General features: G+C 42.9%; 1 protein-coding gene across 3 annotated transcripts; it reads left to right on the top strand.

Moving 5' to 3' along the window:
• The first annotated feature begins 6,196 nt into the window (after window positions 1–6,196).
• LOC129820033 (zona pellucida sperm-binding protein 3-like) lies at window positions 6,197–12,829 on the top strand. 3 transcript variants are annotated; one of them, XR_008754143.1, is made up of 11 exons: window positions 6,197–6,675; window positions 6,755–6,870; window positions 6,948–7,051; window positions 8,300–8,477; window positions 8,756–8,873; window positions 9,011–9,096; window positions 9,219–9,403; window positions 9,600–9,770; window positions 10,337–10,438; window positions 10,787–10,878; window positions 11,642–12,829. XR_008754143.1 is itself a non-coding variant. In XM_055876838.1 (10 exons), exons 1-9 carry the CDS (start codon window positions 6,265–6,267, stop codon window positions 10,432–10,434), a joined length of 1,467 nt encoding a protein of 488 aa, XP_055732813.1. In that variant the 5' UTR covers window positions 6,197–6,264; the 3' UTR covers window positions 10,435–10,438; window positions 10,787–11,013. The 3 variants fall into 3 exon arrangements, 2 of the variants coding, with proteins under 2 accessions (XP_055732813.1, XP_055732814.1); XM_055876838.1 differs by lacking the exon at window positions 11,642–12,829 and having other exon boundaries at window positions 10,787–11,013; XM_055876839.1 differs by lacking the exons at window positions 9,600–9,770; window positions 11,642–12,829 and having other exon boundaries at window positions 10,787–11,013.
• Window positions 12,830–17,189: the final 4,360 nt, after the last annotated feature.

Below are 17,189 nucleotides of genomic sequence, written 5' to 3'. Positions count from 1 at the left end.
AGTTATAAAGCTTCTGCAGGAGAGCAAAAAAGTTAACTGCCTCAGGCACTGATTTTACAGCATCGACAAGAACCAAATTCAAACAATGTGAATTACAGTGCACATAAAATGCAAATCTTACACTGTTTTTAATCCGTGCAGACACACCAGAATGGTTTCCGCTCATGACGGCTGCACCGTCAAAGCCTTCCCCCACAAGATTATTTCTGTAGTCCAGACCATGTTTTTCAAGGCAATCAATTATCATTTTTGTGAGATCTGCTGCATCTATGCTTTCAGCTGACTGAAAGTGTAAAAAAGCTTTTGTGTATGTCCCCGTTGTAATAGTACCTCACAACTAAAGACATTTGTTATTATTTTTTTAAATCTTTGGTTTCATCTGCAATTACACTAAAAACGTCACTTTCTTTTACTTCTCTTATTATTTCACGTTGTACCATCTCAGCTCAGCCCTCAAGAACTTTGTTATGGATTTGGTGGCTTGTGTACTTAGCATTGCCACATGCATTCATCCTTTTCTCTATGAGAGGGTCATGCTTTGCTATTTCTTCCAAGATTGTCAAAATATTACCCTTGTTGTGAGAGTCATCAGACTCACGATGACCTCTCTGCACTATATTTTGAGTGGCAGTTAATAGTAGTATCAAATCAAATGTATTTATATAGCCCTTCTTACATCAGCTGATATCTCAAAGTGCTGTACAGAAACCCAGCCTAAAACCCCAAACAGCAAGCAATGCAGGTGTAGAAGCACGGTGGCTAGGAAAAACTCCCTAGAAAGGCCAAAACCTAGGAAGAAACCTAGAGAGGCACCAGGCTATGAGGGGTGGCCAGTCCTCTTCTGGCTGTGCTGGGTGGAGATTATAACAGAACATGGCCAAGATGTTCAAATGTTCATAAATTACCAGCATGGTCAAATAATAATAATCACAGTAGTTGTCGAGGGTGCAGCAAGTCAGCACCTCAGGAGTAAATGTCAGTTGGCTTTTCATAGCCGATCATTAAGAGTATCTCTACCGCTCCTGCTGTCTCTAGAGAGTTGAAAACAGCAGGTCTGGGACAGGTAGCACGTCCGGTGAACAGGTCAGGGTTCAATAGCCACAGGCAGAACAGTTGAAACTGGAGCAGCAGCACAGCCAGGTGGACTGGGGACAGCAAGGAGTCATCATGCCAGGTAGTCCTGAGGCATGGTCCTAGGGCTCAGGTCCTCCGAGAGAGAAAGAAAGAGAGAATTAGGGAGAGCATACTTAAATTCACACAGGACACCGGATAAGACAGGAGAAGTACTCCAGATATAACAAACTGACCCTAGCCCCCCGACACATAAACTACTGCAGCATAAATACTGGAGGCTGAGACAGGAGGGGTCAGGAGACACTGTGGCCCCACCCGATGATACCCCCGGACAGGGCCAAACAGGAAGGATATAACCCTGTGCAATGTGCAATTGTTTTAATGTAAGTACAGTTTTCCTCCACTCTCCTTTATGACATCTAACATTTATGAGTTGCTGTCAATAGCCCTTTTATGCTGATTCCAAGCATACATAGCATTGATATGATGCTCTGCCTTCGAATGGAGGTTCTAACCAGAATCTTTTCCCAGTTACAAAACCCTGACTGTGATGTGAAGGCAGATTCAGGTGTATTGGGCAGAGAAAAATGCCTACAGGCGAAACAATAAGTCCAATCTTGATTTACAGAATATTCAAGCCATGAATTGTCCTTATACCAGGAACTATTGAAAGCCCTTTTCCTAGTACCATGCTGAGTTCTGGGAATGTTTTCTAACACAGCTGTACAGGACCATCTTCTCTGGATCTTGAAATGTCTGAAATACACATTAAATAATGTGTCATATCTCTATGAACATGTATAATTAAGGGATCCACAAGATTCGAAACTAACAGCTGCTAACTAAAATGTGTAGTTTAAAGTATAGGCCTGGCCTGCCATTGTGTCCTTTTGGAACAGAAGTCTGATATCTCTCCCTTTCTTTCATGTTTAGTTGACCCTATGCAAAAATAAGACAGTCTATGGTTACATCTAAGCATCCAATTACCCACATTTTAGTCCAATCTCAATCTTAATTACAAATCCCCATTATCATAACTGTACCTTAAAATCAACTACCAGTCTAAGTTACTAGTTAGATCATGGCTAGCCCTACTCTGCAGTAAGTAATTTAACTAGTTATGATTTCTTACACCTTTACGATAGCAAACAGGCTGTCTGCAAAATGTGGTAAAGTTTTGAGTAACGTTAACAGAATGATAATAACAATTGTTCGTTAAGAGGTCAAGTACGAAAATCTAACTGAGTTAATGGATTTCAAATTGATGAATGTTAACTTGCTGAACACTGACAGCTGTAGCCTACTACCGGTAGTTACCCCACATTAGCTAAACATTTGTATACTGTAAGTTACGACACTGCACTGCCTATGCGTGTATTACTAGCACAGATGTAAACATAATGTTAGGCTAAATTGGGAACCGATCTCTCTTATCTGATTAACTGTCTGTTAATGGAGTCAAAGGTCTAACGTTAACTTACACAGTGACTCAACTTTCATAAAAGTTGTTCAGGAAACCTAAACCTAATGCTAAACCTTAAAACTTCCTTAAAATATGATGTTTTCGACACTCGCGAAAGGAGCTCATGGAGCTGTGGAAATATTCACTCTTCTTCTGTATGTTCTTCTTCTTCTTCTGTATCTCGCAAACAACATTAATATTCTCTCTTCCTCTTCCTCGATTTGAAAAACGCACCGCCGAACGTCAAAATAAATGCTTCTTTCAACAAGAGGTGAAAGAGGATGTCAATCAGCATCAAACTGCCAGTAGCAAATGAAATTTTGGGGTGGCACCTGGGGTGGCCAATCAGATGTCAGAGGTGTCTACCCCTCTGGCTCCGTCCCTGTTCCCATCCCATCCCATCCCACATGCTGCATACCCTTTGCCTCCCGGTTCACAATTTTTTAAACTGTGCATCTGGGGTAATATTTAGGATGCTGAAGACAAGGCACAGGCAACACTAAATAAAACGAATTATTTGAACATTCATGTGCAGAACTGCAGACAGTGTGGTTTCACAGATTTTTTTCCCCCCCGAACATAGCCAGTACTCGATTCTGTGCCTATGGTATCTGTTTATTTCCTCATTCCTACCTGCTGCGCAACCGTTCAGGTATTATGAAAAGGACATTCGTCAATAAGGTGACGAGTAGAGTTCGGGATTTGAAAGCAACTTGGCATCAAAGAAAGCAATATTAATGATTTGTCGGCACATATGGTTTGTTTACATAGCAGGTTCGAATAATTAACGTGGCAGGTTACACCGAACCCAAACCGGCTGCGCGTGTGCGCCACCTTGCGCTATCGTGCATACATTTATTTTGCCTCCCCACACCAGACACGATCACGACACGCAGGTTAAAATATCAAAACAAACTGAACCAATGACATTAATTTGGGGACAGGTCGAAAAGCATTAAACATTTATGGCAATTTAGCTAGTTAGCTTGCACTTGCTAGCTAACGTTAATTTGTCCTATTTAGCTAGCTTGCTGTTGCTAGCTAATTTGTCCTGGGATATAAACATTGAGTTGTTATTTTACCTGAAATGCACAAGGACCTCTACTCCGACAATTAATCCACACAAAACAGCCAACCAAATCGTTTCTAGTCATCTCTCCTCCTTCCAGGCTTTTTCATCTTTGAATTTATATGGTGATGGCATCTAAACTTTCATAGTATTGTAACGACCCGGTATTGTGTTCTGTGTTTGTGGGTGTGTTATGGTTCTCATGGCTACTAGCAGGGGTTAAATATGTCAGGACAGATGGAAAGGTTGGGGGGGTATGATGGGTAATCCCGCGGGGTTTGGAAATGCATAAATAGGGGTTACTGTGTCATCTCTCTCTCTTCTGTTCGGGGCCTTGATCTGTTCCTATGAGAGTGACCCTTAGCTCGACACGGTGTAATTGTGTACGTTCAGCATTTAGTGGCGTGGGCTGTGGCCTGAACAATAGCCCAGTTTAGGAATAAACCTGTGTTCTGAGCTGCACACCTAGAGTCCGTCTCTTTTCTCTTTATGACCCAGCCGGGTCATTACAGTATTATCAGACAACCGGCAACAAAGTTCGTCTTTCAATCACCCACGTGGGTATAACCAATGAGGAGATGGCACGTGGGTACCTGCTTCTAATAACCAATGAGGAGATGGGAGAGGCAGGACTTTCAGCATAAATAGGGATGACTGCATCATAAATAGGCATGACTTCTATTTTAGCCCTTGGTAACGCAGACGCTCGTTGGCGCACGCGAGCAGTGTGGGTGCAATAATTGAGTAACATGGATTTCAAAATTTATTTTGTGACGCGACGTGTCAGGTCAGCATGTTAGAAGAACTATCGCAGCAGATTAGGTGAATTGATGTAGCAGGTTAGGAAAATTAGGTTAAGGTTAGGAAAAGGATTAGGTTTAGCTACAATGCTACAGTTGTCAACAACTGTTGTCCCTGACAAGACCCATAGATAGAGCTTTAGGCCTACTCCATCTAGCCACAATGGTAGAAATGTAAACAAACTATCTGTGGTGACAAATCATCAATATAGCACGGGTCATCTTTATTGCAGTCGTGTTGCACAGCTCAGAAGATTGATGTATCATATGGATGTGGTTCCTGAGAACACGTAGAGCACATTCCTCTGCCCAGGCGTTACTGACGCACGCCAGATCTTATAACGCCTGGATAGGTATTTTACCTATCACCTAAACACACCATATGTTATAGCCAACTGGTGCCGAAACGGTACAGTCGATAACGTGTTAGCAACCATTGGTTGATACAGGCAATGTTTGAGCGCGACCTCAGCCAATCTGGAACATCACAGCTTCCAACACACCGACAGTGTTACGCTTCGAACACACCGACTGCGTCATTGCGTTTCGATACACCAGAAGTACATTCATTTCCAGTGGAACGCTGCATTTGCCTTGCAGCATTGCGTTGCAGAGGCAGTTGCAGTGCGTTCTGTGTGGTGCATACGTTCGATAAATCGAACGTATGCATCAAATTGTATGAGTGGACTTGACAGAAAGTAGCAAAATATGAATGTAGATTTATTTTTTGCACACATTCAGTAAAAATGTGGTATTACATAAAAACAGTTTGATTGCATAATTTCTTTTAAATTTTTTTTTTATTTATTTGCCAAGTATATTATTTATTCGATGACATCCTCAAATTAATTGTGAGAGCCTATAATATAATTTCCCTCCAAAATGCAGTTTTAGAGCGAAATGCAATAATAAATAGTCAAGATAGGCAGAGTAGGCTCTTTCAACAATGAGACCAACGTTGAGGAAGGTGGTCTTGATCGCGCTGTTGGGCCGGGATCAGCCCCGCCGAAAGCTAGCTAACGCTAACTAGCCACATCTAGCACAAGCTCACTACTAAACTGACCTGGCAATCCTACTATCGTGGACACTTGTCTCCAAGCAGCATTTTTTGTGTTTATGTCCCTGTAGCTGTCAGCAGTTGTGTCAAAAAGACACGGTTTTGAGGATACTGCGAAAATGATTATCTCCTCCATGTGTCCAACCACATGCGACCATTTGCAAAAGGTACCTGCATCAGTATAGTTGCCTAGCTGCGCCAAATGTTATGCAGCAGTGATGCTCACTCAGTCGGTGTGTTCGAAGCGTTAGCACAAAACACTACGCAGCATCATCTGGATATGTATGCAACAAAAGTTCAACATTCACCTTCTGTTACCATTTATGTCAAGCTGTCTATTCATACAGTGTCTCTGTAACGCAATGCGGCAAGGCAAACGCAGCGTTTCAGTGGAAATTAATGTAATTCTCGTGTAACAAAATGCAGAAACACTGTTGGTGGGATCGAAGCGTGATGGTAGCCTTCCCCTGCTCAGAAGTTGCATGCATCCATCCAATGGTTGCGTGACGTGTCATCAATGGTGTCATCGACTGACAGATTTCTATAACATATGATGTGTTAGCTGATACGTGAAATACCTATCCAGGCTTTGTAAGTTCTGCTATGAGTCAATTTGGCAGGGGAACGCGCCGAACATGCATGCAAATAGTTTGACTAATCAGATGCAAAGCCCAATTAGGGCCTAATCTAGCCCAGGTTTGCAGCCTGGAAGGTGGCTTAATAAAGCTACCTCAGTTTCATCAATTGTAGCATAGCAGAGGCACATTGTGCTCTAATTTACAGGTTCACTTTAGTTGTTGGCATGGGACTCATAATGGCAAACAAGCTCTGGCTATTTCCAAAGCAACTAGTTTTGTTTTTACTGGTGGAAAACTTAATCTCTCCTGCTTTTTCACTTACTTACAGCACTGGCACATGGCAACATCTTCCAAGCCGAATGCCACAATTTGGCGATCATCTGCCTTTTAAACAGCTTCAACTTCACCAACAAACAGTTTCTAGACCAGTTCGAGTGGAAACGGTCGATGTGAAGTGCCATTCAGACTACATGGAGATAGTAGTTAAGGCTGATCTGTTTAAACTCGGTATTCTTATTGACATGGATGACCTGCGACTTGGAGTTGAACAAGACAAAGAGACCTGCAGGGCTTCAGCAGCCGGAGATGAGTACAGAATATTGGCAGCGCTATCAGACTGTGGAACCAAGCGTTTGGTAATTATGGTTAATGTTGTTTCAGTAGCTGACTTCTTAAAACAACCTTCTGTTTAAATTCTACTTTGTGAATCCACAGATGAACAAAGACTCCATGATCTATACAAACCACCTCAGATATACACCCAGAGCCACACCAGATGGGGTTATTCGAATGGATGGTGCTGTAATCCCAATTGCTTGTCATTATGAAAGGTGAGTTTAGGTTATACTGTTAAATGATCATGACTGTGTCCCTATTGGTTTGCTTGCCATACTACTTTTTGTTTCAGGAAGTACAGTTCAGAGAGTGGCCCCCTCCAGCCGACCTGGATCCCCTTCAGCGCCACAGTGTCTGCTGAAGACACCCTGCAGTTCTCCTTGAAGTTTATGACAAGTGGGTAGATACATTCTGGGCTGTATTGAGCAAGACACAACCTTGTTGGAAGTTCAGATAATTAGGAGACCATCGTGCTCTCCCAGATGTTTGGTTGGTGTAGCACAATTGATCCTTAGACAAGCTAAATACAGAATCTCATCAGACATCACTTTAATTATTATCTTTCTATCTGCAACATTAAACAATTAGCCTACTAACTATGGACCTGTTTACAAACTCCTTCATGGACCTTTTAACCCATTCATAGATGCTAACTATTAGCGCCTCTTGACTATAATATTCTGTCCAGGGCAGTTTTTTTAAGTGCCTTGATGCTCGTTAACTTTTTTTATTTTATTTTACCGTTATTTTACCAGGTAAGTTGACTGAACACGTTCTCATTTGCAGCAACGACCTGGGGAATAGTTACAGGGGAGAGGAGGGGGATGAATGAGCCAATTGTAAACTGGGGATTATTAGGTGACCATGATGGTTTGAGGGCCAGATTGGTAATTTAGCCAGGACACCGGGGTTAACACCCCTACTCTTACGATAAGTGCCATGGGATCTTTAATGACCTCAGAGAGTCAGGACACCGGTTTAACGTCCCATCCGAAAGACGGCACCCTACACAGGGCAGTGTCCCCAATCACTGCCCTGGGGCATTGGGATATTTTTTAGACCAGAGGAAAGAGTGCCTCCTACTGGCCCTCCAACACTACTTCCAGCAGCATCTGGTCTCCCATCCAGGGACTGACCAGGACCAACCCTGCTTAGCTTCAGAAGCAAGCCAGCAGTGGTATGCAGGGTGGTATGACTTTAACTCATTGCTTGTGGTCCGGTTTGGGAACATAAGGAATATTTTTCAAAACAAATTACTATTTTATAGTATTAGGTTTCCCACACTGACATTTTCATGTTACTGTGCTTATTAATGGAAAATGTATAGCAATTAGCACAGGTACACCTCTGGCTATCTGCATCTCTGAACACCTGTTAACGGAAGACTGACTCCACAAATGTGTTGTCACTGAAATGCTGTCAGCTACAACTGTTAAAAAGGTGTGCAGTAATTTTTTTTTTGTGAAATGAGTAGGGCTTAACTTTTCTGTAACACATTGTGACTTGATTCACATTTAGATCAAGTTTATGGCTGCCAGAGCCTATTTTAGAGGCAATTAAATGACATTTAATGGCCTTGGACTATAAGGAATAATGTTAAGTTCCTTCAGTCAATTGGGATAACCTTCTGTCATTTCTGCCCAGGTGACTGGCTCTATGAGCGGGGTTCTGGAGTCTACTTCCTGGGTGATCCCATCAACATTGAGGTGTCTGTCAGTGTTACTCACCACTCCAGGCTCAGGGTCTTTGTTAGCAGCTGCGTGGCCACACTGGACCCTGATAGCAACTCTGTCCCCAGATACGTCTTCATTGAGCATGATGGGTAAGCAAGAGGGAACTGCCTAAACTAAATCGACTACCTAGAATGAATATTCTCTGGCTGGCCCATGGAGAATGATAGAGGCCTCTTGAGGTCAAAAGGCAGTCTTGTCATGGGCAGTGCCATTGAGGGCTTCCACCATGATGTTGCCATTTTAAAGTAGTCAACTGGGTGGGGTCTTCTACGGGTTGTAGCCTCAATGCCGCTGCCCATGCTGTCAGACGCTGTAATGGCACCGATAAACAGCCCATAGAGCAGACATCTGTTTATCTCCCCTACAGGTGCTTGGTGGATTCCCAGCTGCCTGGCTCCAACTTTGGGTTCATGCATAGAACCCAGGATGACAAGCTCCAGTTCCACATTGATGCCTTTAGGTTCTATCAGGAGGACAGGGCAGAGGTGAGGGCAGTACCAGATGTTGTGGAGCATTATGGAGACTGTAGCTGGTACATGATGCTACAGTAACATAACTAACAGCTGTTATGTAGGCTACTGGGTTTCTGCATTGTTTTGCTCATCCTGTTGTGTTTCTACAGCTGTACATCACATGCCACCTTATGGCAGTCCCTGTCATGGACCATGCAGAGTCTAGCAACAAGGCATGCTCCTTCATTGATGGCAGGTGTGAGATCTGACTTATTTCCTTAGGTCACAGCCCAGTAAGAGTAGCTATCTACCGGAATAACCATAGGATTTGTTCAAATGTGGTGGTCTTGGTCCATGAGTATCTTCTACACATTTCAGATGGAGGTCTGCCGACTCGAATGATTTGCAATGTGGCCGTTGTCCTAGCCAGAAGGGGGTTGATCACGATCCAGCACGACATCCCCTCAGTCCAAGACAAGGCGGTAGCCAACCTGAACCTCGTGGCTACCGCATCAAACCTCAAGCCACTGGCGACCATTGGAGTGGGATGAAGTCCAAGAAAGGTGCAGTGTATCTTAATTCCTCTTGCCTTCTCAAAATGCGCTGCAGAAGTGGCCAAGGGGAGGTACTTTGGACCTTTCCTTCAATATGGGTGAAGGAGATGGGATTTGAAGAAAGACTAAGTAAAATTGTCTTGACTGCAGATGTGTTAGTGAGAAGGTAATCTTGCCAGTGATTAATGAAAATGTGTTATTTTAGTATGGAACCAAGATGCTACTTTGGGCCCCATAATGGTTACAACCAAACGGAGTAGATCTTTATCTCCAACGACGGAAGGTATCGATATATATGGCTTCCCTTCTCCAACTAAGGACAGGAGGCCTGTATCACCTGGCAGTCTTTGGAAGAGGGGAATGGACTTCAAGAGGGGTAATTTGACTGTCTGAAATGTCATGCCCTTAATCCTTGTAGTGCATCTAGGCAAGAGCATTGACTGGTTTCAATGACATTCTTTAAGGGGGGGGGGGGGGGGTCCTTCAAGCAGAACTCTCCCAACAAATCATGAGGCAGACATGCCAGAATTAAAAATGACCTCTGCTCCATCTTGCTAGCTACTATTTTCTATTTTAGACAACTGGGTAAGGTGGTGACTTAGTTCCTCTGCCTCCCAACAGGATGTCTTGACCATGAGGCACTGGTCAAAGGTAGTGCACTACAGGGAAAAGGGTGCCATTTCAGACACTTGTCTTTTAATATCCATACACGCTAGCAATTCTGCCAACACTGGCTATGTTAAACTTAATTTCAGGACCTTTTGCCCAATCCTGAAATGTGGGTGGGCCCGAGGGTCAGGCCCAACAAGCACGGGTTCATTAGCTCGGAAATATATACTGGGTTCATCAGGCAAGAACTAATCGCCCAAAGAGATCATGTTTCTTTACTGGTTTACATGTGATAATTGCATGTAGGTTCTGTGCTAAATGGTCTGTTCTCAGATCTGGAGCCCAACCCAGACTACGAGTTGAATCCTACACCTGAGCCCATTGGAGGCCTTGGATATGACAAGGATCTCTATACAATTGGAACTCATTGAAAGGGTATGTCTGGGATCGTTGTACACTGCACTATGGCAAGCAGGTCAGCATTTATTGGGATGACTCAGCTCTGCAGTAATCACTCGCTGCCACAGTCAATCTAACCTTAACCACACCTAATAACCTTTAATTATGAACAGTTGGTACAAACTTCATTTTGACTTTACAGCTGGCACACCTAGCTGGAATCATTCAGTTCTGCCACAGGACAAGACTCATCCCAATAAATGTTGACCTGCACACTGTAATTGCCAGTATCACTTGTACATATCAGCTTTTGACTTTGTCAGATGTTGTGGTTTCATATAGCAGTTATGGCCCTTTACTATCCACTAACTCTTCTGTTGATAGAATACTGTGGGGGCCCCATTTTTCACTCCAAGCAGCACACTCACTCCTGATGACCCTACAACCAAGTGACCTCGGCACCACAACTGCTCCTGGTGAGGAACAATGCTGAAAAGAGGCACTCAAACAGTGAAGGGACTACCACAACACTAAGGAGACATGCTCTCATCAGAACTCCAAAAACAATGAACACGAGATGACTTAACCTCAGAATAAATTATTTAAAGATACCTTGACAATGAATTTCTGTCTTTACTCCAGCATGTAGTGCATAATTGTAAACTGAAACATTACTTTATTTAAGTGAATGCCCACTTAAGTGTTTCAGATGTTTTTGGGGGTTAAAGTGCAGCTGGTATTCAGACCCCTTGCCTTTTTTTTTTTTTTTACATTACAACTTTATCTAAAATGATATTTCCCCCCTCAATCTACACAATAACCCATGACCAAGCAAATGTAATCACATTAATAACTTCAGACCAATTACTTAGTACTTTGTTGCACCTTGGACAGCAATTCCAGCTTAAGTTGTCTTGAAACACTACAAGCTTGGCACACCTAAAATCAGCACAAAAAAAATCCCCGTTTCAGGACCCTGGAAGAGTGGGGTAACATCTCTCAGCAAATCTGGTGCAGTCTGAGGCGCTGCAGTACTTTATGCAGCTAGTGGCCACACCATATACTGATTTGACCCCCCCCCCCCTGGTCAGGGACACTCCATTTCTTTTAGTCACATGTCTGGAACTTGTTCAGTTTGTCTGAATTTATATTCATACAAATATTTACACTTAAGTTTGCTAAAAATAAACAGTTGAAAGGATGTTTCTTTGTTTATTGGGAGTTTCCTTTTCTCTGCAGATCCTCAAGCTCTCGGGTTGGATGGGGAGTGTCACTGCACAGCTACCTTCACGATCTCCAGAGATGTTTGCTTGTGCTCTGGCTTGACCACTCGTTGACAGACTTGTCACTCCTGCGTTGGCTGTGAAGATCATTGTCCTGTTGGAAGGCAAATCTTTGCCCCAGTCTGAGCAGGTTTTAGTCAAGGATCTCTACTTTGCTCTGTTCATCTTTGCCTTGATCCTGACTAGTTTCCTGTTGCTGAAAAACATCCCAACAGCATGATGCTACCAACATACTTCACTGTAGGGATGGTGCCAGAATTCCTCCAGAGGTGACGCTTAGCATTCAGGCCAGCAAGTTCAATCTTGGTTTCATCAGACCAGGGAATCTTGTTACTCATGGTCAGAGTCCTTTAGGTGCCTCTTAGCGGGCTGTCGTGGCTTCTGTCTGGCCACTACCATAAAGACCTGATTGGAGTTCTGCAGAGATGGGAGAAACTTCCCAAAGAACAACCATCTCCACAGAGGAGCTCTGCCAGAGTGACCATTGGGTTGGTCATCTCCCTGACCAAGGCCCTTCTCCCCCAATTGCTCAGTTTTGCTGGGCGGCCAGCTCTAGGAAGTCTTGGTGGTTTCAAAATTCTTCCATTTAAGAATGATAGAGGCCACTGTTCTTGGGGACCGTTACAGCCTGTAAATAAGGCTGTAACGTAAAAAAATGAGGCGGAAGGGGTCTGAATACTTACCAAATGTACATATACATGTAAATTATTTTGATGAAGCTGACAATGGTAGGCCAGATCTTCAAATGTATCATGATTTGTTAAATATTTCAGCAATGTAGAAGGGCAACACTATCAGGGGGCATGTTCAGTAGTAGGTTCAGCTATTTCCTTACCACTCTTATCCTACCGCATATGCACACACTGTATATAGATAAACCTTTTCTTTTGTATTGACTGCATGATTGTTTATTCCATGTGTAACTGTGTCGCTTTATCTTGGCCAGGTCGCAGTTGAAAATGAACTTGTTCTCAATTAGCCTACCTGGTTAAATAAAGGTGAAATAAAAACCAACAATGTTGCACATGGTATGGAACACCTCTGCAGCAACAGTGGAAATGCTGACATTTCCTAGATTTATCTTTGGTCTTTATTGGTTTCCTGTTTGCATAGACGGGCCCATCACTAGTCCTGGATTAATGTGAACCTGGGTGTCCCAAGGTTCCTCATCAAGTTAGGCATTCCTGGGAAAATTGGGCTTTCATTGTGAACACCTATAAATGGCCTTACTGGGGCGGACTGGAATCAAATGGGTGCCGATTTGTGCACACCGGCTCTTTCCTTCAAGCCCCCACCACCCTATTTAATCTATTTTTTGAGACTGCCATTATGAGTCATGATTTTGTGCAAAAACCCAAGTTACAGGTTCAGTTGGCTAGAAATGGACCAGCCTATTTGACATTAGCCCAAAATGCCAGATGGCCAGTCCACCCCTGGGGTCTTATGTTGGACAGGGTCTTAGGCCTGGTTTCCGACCCCAGATTAATCCCAGTCCCTCCAATCATTCTCAATGGAGAATCATGTTTTTGTGAATCTGTATCAGCCGACTGGTGTAAGCCTATCCTCAAAGTCAAGAATGGAAAGGCTTTGGTCATGTTCCTCCCTGACTACATTTGCAGACACATGCCAGATCTTACAATGCCTGGATACGTATTCAACAAATCAGCTAACAACATATAGCAATCGGATGCCCAACTGCACAGTCAAAGACATTGCAATGCATCAAGTCAGGCAGAAACTCAACCTTTGCTACTATCAGAAATGCACACGAGATCTGTTCTGATTTCAACAAGCCAGAGATGAGAAATTATCAGGTGCCAATTCACACTGTGAAACTTCTATGGCTGAATTTATACAGGCAGCCCAATTTTGATCCTTTCCATTAATTGGTCTTGACCAATCACAGATATTTTCCAGAACTGATCTGATTGGTCAAAAGACAAAAATAAAATTCTCAGAATTAGGCTGCCTGTCTAAATGCAGCTAATGTCCCTAGGGTTCTGGGCCCATATTCCCAAAGCATCTGAGTATGGAACTGCTGATCTATGATCGGTTTTGCCTTTTAGATCAGTACACTTAAGCCTTGTTCACACTGCAGGCCTTAATGCGCATGTTTTTCAAATCAGTTTTCGAATACTGACTGTCCAAACAGCAAGGACAAGTGACAAAATCGGATTTGTGTGTTCGGACAGCATTCATTTGCTGACATGGATATGCTAGTTGTCATAGTAACGACGGCTGTATGTGCAGTAGTGTGGGCTGATTGCTGGTGGATCAGGTTGCTGATTGTAGTCTGTGGAATATTGTCCCACTACTCTTTAATGGCTGTGCGAAGTTGCTGGATATTGGTGGGAACTGGAACACACTGTCGTACACGTCGATCCAGAGCATCCCAAACATGGTCAATGGGTGACATGTTTGGTGAGTGTAGGCCGTGGAATAACTGTGACATTTTCTGCTTCCAGCTTTTGTGTACTGATCCTTGCAACATAGCATTATCATTATTCATTATCATGCTGAAACATGAGGTGATAGTGGCGGATGAATGGCACGACAATGGGCCTCAGGATCTTGTCACGGTATCTCTGCATTGAAATTACCATCGAGAAAATGCAATTGTGTTCGTTGTCTGTACCTTATGTCTGCTCATACAGTACCATAACCCCACCCCTATCATGAGGCACAATGTTCACAACATTGATATCAGCAAACCACTCACCCACACGATGCCATACACATGGTCTGAGGGTTGGACGTACTGCCAAAATCTCTAAAATGAGGGAGGTGGCATATGGTAGAGAAATTAACATTCAATTATCTGGCAACAGCTCTGGTGGACATTCCTGCAGTCAGCATGCCAATTGCACATCCCTCAAAACTTGAGACATATGTGGCATTGTGTTGTGTGACAAAACTGCACATTTTAGAGTGGCCTTTTATCGTCCCCATCACAAGATGCATCTGTGTTATCATCATGCTTTTTAATCAGCTTCTTGATATGCCACACCTGTCAGGTGGATGGATTATGTTGGCAAAGGAAAATGCTCACTAACAAGGATGTAAACAAACTTGTGCACAAAATTTGAGAGAAATAAGCTTTTTGTGTGTATGGAACATTTCTGAGATCAACACTACATTTCTTTGGTGGGTTTATATTTTTGTTCAGCTGTTCAGCTTTCTAGCGCATTTACTCATTGGTTTGTAAACAGTTAACAAGCTAGTTAGCTACCAAATGTTATTGTAAAACTGATAAATGGTAATATGGTAAATGGTAATGATTAAAACATTCCACCCTGAAACCATATAATTGTATGAAATGTATTAGAATCATAAAACTATAATCTGATGATGTGTGTAGTTTTAGTCAGAATTAGAACAAGGACCTTTTGTTCCTTTTTAGTATGTAAGCAGGGTGCAAACAAATGATAAGAGGAGCTATCGACAGACAAGTTGTACTACTATGTTCCTTACAGGACATTCTGTCTCCACCCATGGAGGGGAGAAACTGTTAGGCTTGCAGAAGATTATGAAACATGATGCAGATTAAAGAAATAATGTATCTGTGTAGTGGAAAAACACAGACTGTCTGAGCAAGGCGTAGCTTAAGATTTTAACTTGTTTGTGTGTGTTATAAAGACTGTGTTTGCATTTTTTATTTTAGACCGCTCTGGGACTCTTGTCTGTTTCATTCAACCAGTATCTTACAAACTCTGGGTTGCAGACTGAGTAGTTTAATTGAAGTTCAGTTTAAGAACATTGAGAACAAATTTCTCGTAACAGAAACTCAACAGAGTAGCTAGCAAGCAACAAGATCAAATCAAATTTTATTTGTCACATGCGTCAAACACAGCAGGTGCAGACCATACCGTGAAATGCTTACTTACAAGCCCTTAACCAACGATGCAGTTCAAGAAATAGAGTTAAGAAAATATTTACAAAATAATAAAAGTACTGAATCAATGTGTGGGGGTACAGGTTAATCGAGATAATTTGTACATGTATGTACAGGTAAAGTGACTATGCATAGATAATAAACAGTGAGTAGCAGCAGTGTAAAAACAAAGGGGGCGTCAATGTAAATAGTCTGGTTGGCCATTTGATTAATTGTTCAGCAGGCTTGGGGATAGAAGCTGTTCAGGAGACTTTTGGGCCTAGACTTGGCACTCTGGTACTGCTTGCCGTGCGGTAGCAGAGAGAACAGTCTATGACTTGGGTTACTGGAGTCTTTGACAATTTTTAGGGCCTTCCTCTGACACCGCCTAGTATATAGGTCCTGGATGGCAGGAAGCTTGGCCCCAGCGATGTACTGAACCGTACACACTACCCTCTGTAGCGCCGTACCAGGCAGTGATACAACCGGTCAGGATGCTCTTGATTGTGCAGCTGTAAAACTTTTTGAGGATCTAGCGGACCCATGACAAATCTTTTCAGTCTCCTGAGGGGGAAAAGGTGTTGTCGGCTCAGCATTGTCTGTGATCAGGCCTACCACTGTTGTGTCATCAGCAAACTTAATGATGGCGTTGTAGTCGTGTTTGGCCACGCAGTTGTGGGTGAACAGGGAGTACAGGAGGGGACTGACCACGCACCCCTGAGGGGCCCCAGTGTTGAGGATCAGTGTGTCAGAAGTGTTGTTGCCTACCCTTACCACCTGGGAGCGGACCGTCAGGAAGTCAAATAGCAGTCTAAAGACCACGAAGGCAAATATATCAGATTTGACCGTTCAGTCAAGTCGCATGGCCGGCAATCAGATTTGTATCTGATTTTAAACCACCTACAAATGTGGTTTGAAATGTGGATTTAAATAACTGATTCCATGTGCTATTTGGCTGTTCAGACTGCAGGAACAAGAACTGAAACAGATATGCAAAAAAAATAATGGATTTGAGTCACTTCAAACTGAGAAGCTTTGTAAATCCGGGGCTGAACCCTAGGGACAGTGTAGGCAGATGAATACCAGTCAGCAACACACTGGATTCTATAAACCATAGTCTTCATCTAAGACTTGATTGGTTATCAGTTGTGTTACTGCTTACTGGAACAAAAGCCTTCACCCACATTGGCTTTGGCAGGGTATCAGAATATCTTTTCCCCTCCTTAAATACAATTGGACTCTTGTTGTTCTTTGTTTGACTGGAGAGTTTATAGAAGTGGAGAGTGTTTCCTTGAAGAAACCACTGTCTAATTCTTCATCACTTTCTATTGTTTTCTTTTGCCTATGTTGCTGTTGAAGAACAGTATAAGGATGTTTGAACTCGTCGTCTTTGAGGTGTTCATTTTGTCATTGGCATTTAGTGTAGCAAGCTGCATTTAGTGTAGCAAGCTGCATTTAGTGTAGCAAGCTGCATTCGCTTGTTGAAAATAGGGACCGCTGAAAGATGAGAGATTATAAAGTTACGCCACTGAAGCATTTTGAAGGTCAAGGAGTGCCGTCAATTGGAGTTTCCACCATCCGTGTAGAATGTACTGAGGCATCTATGATCATATCGATAAACGCTGACCTCTTC

This window comes from Salvelinus fontinalis, chromosome 22 (genome assembly GCF_029448725.1).
Source record: "Salvelinus fontinalis isolate EN_2023a chromosome 22, ASM2944872v1, whole genome shotgun sequence".
Taxonomy (NCBI): domain Eukaryota; kingdom Metazoa; phylum Chordata; class Actinopteri; order Salmoniformes; family Salmonidae; genus Salvelinus; species Salvelinus fontinalis.
The sequence above is the reverse complement of the archived record's forward strand: the minus strand, read 5'-3'. Positions and strand labels throughout refer to the sequence as shown.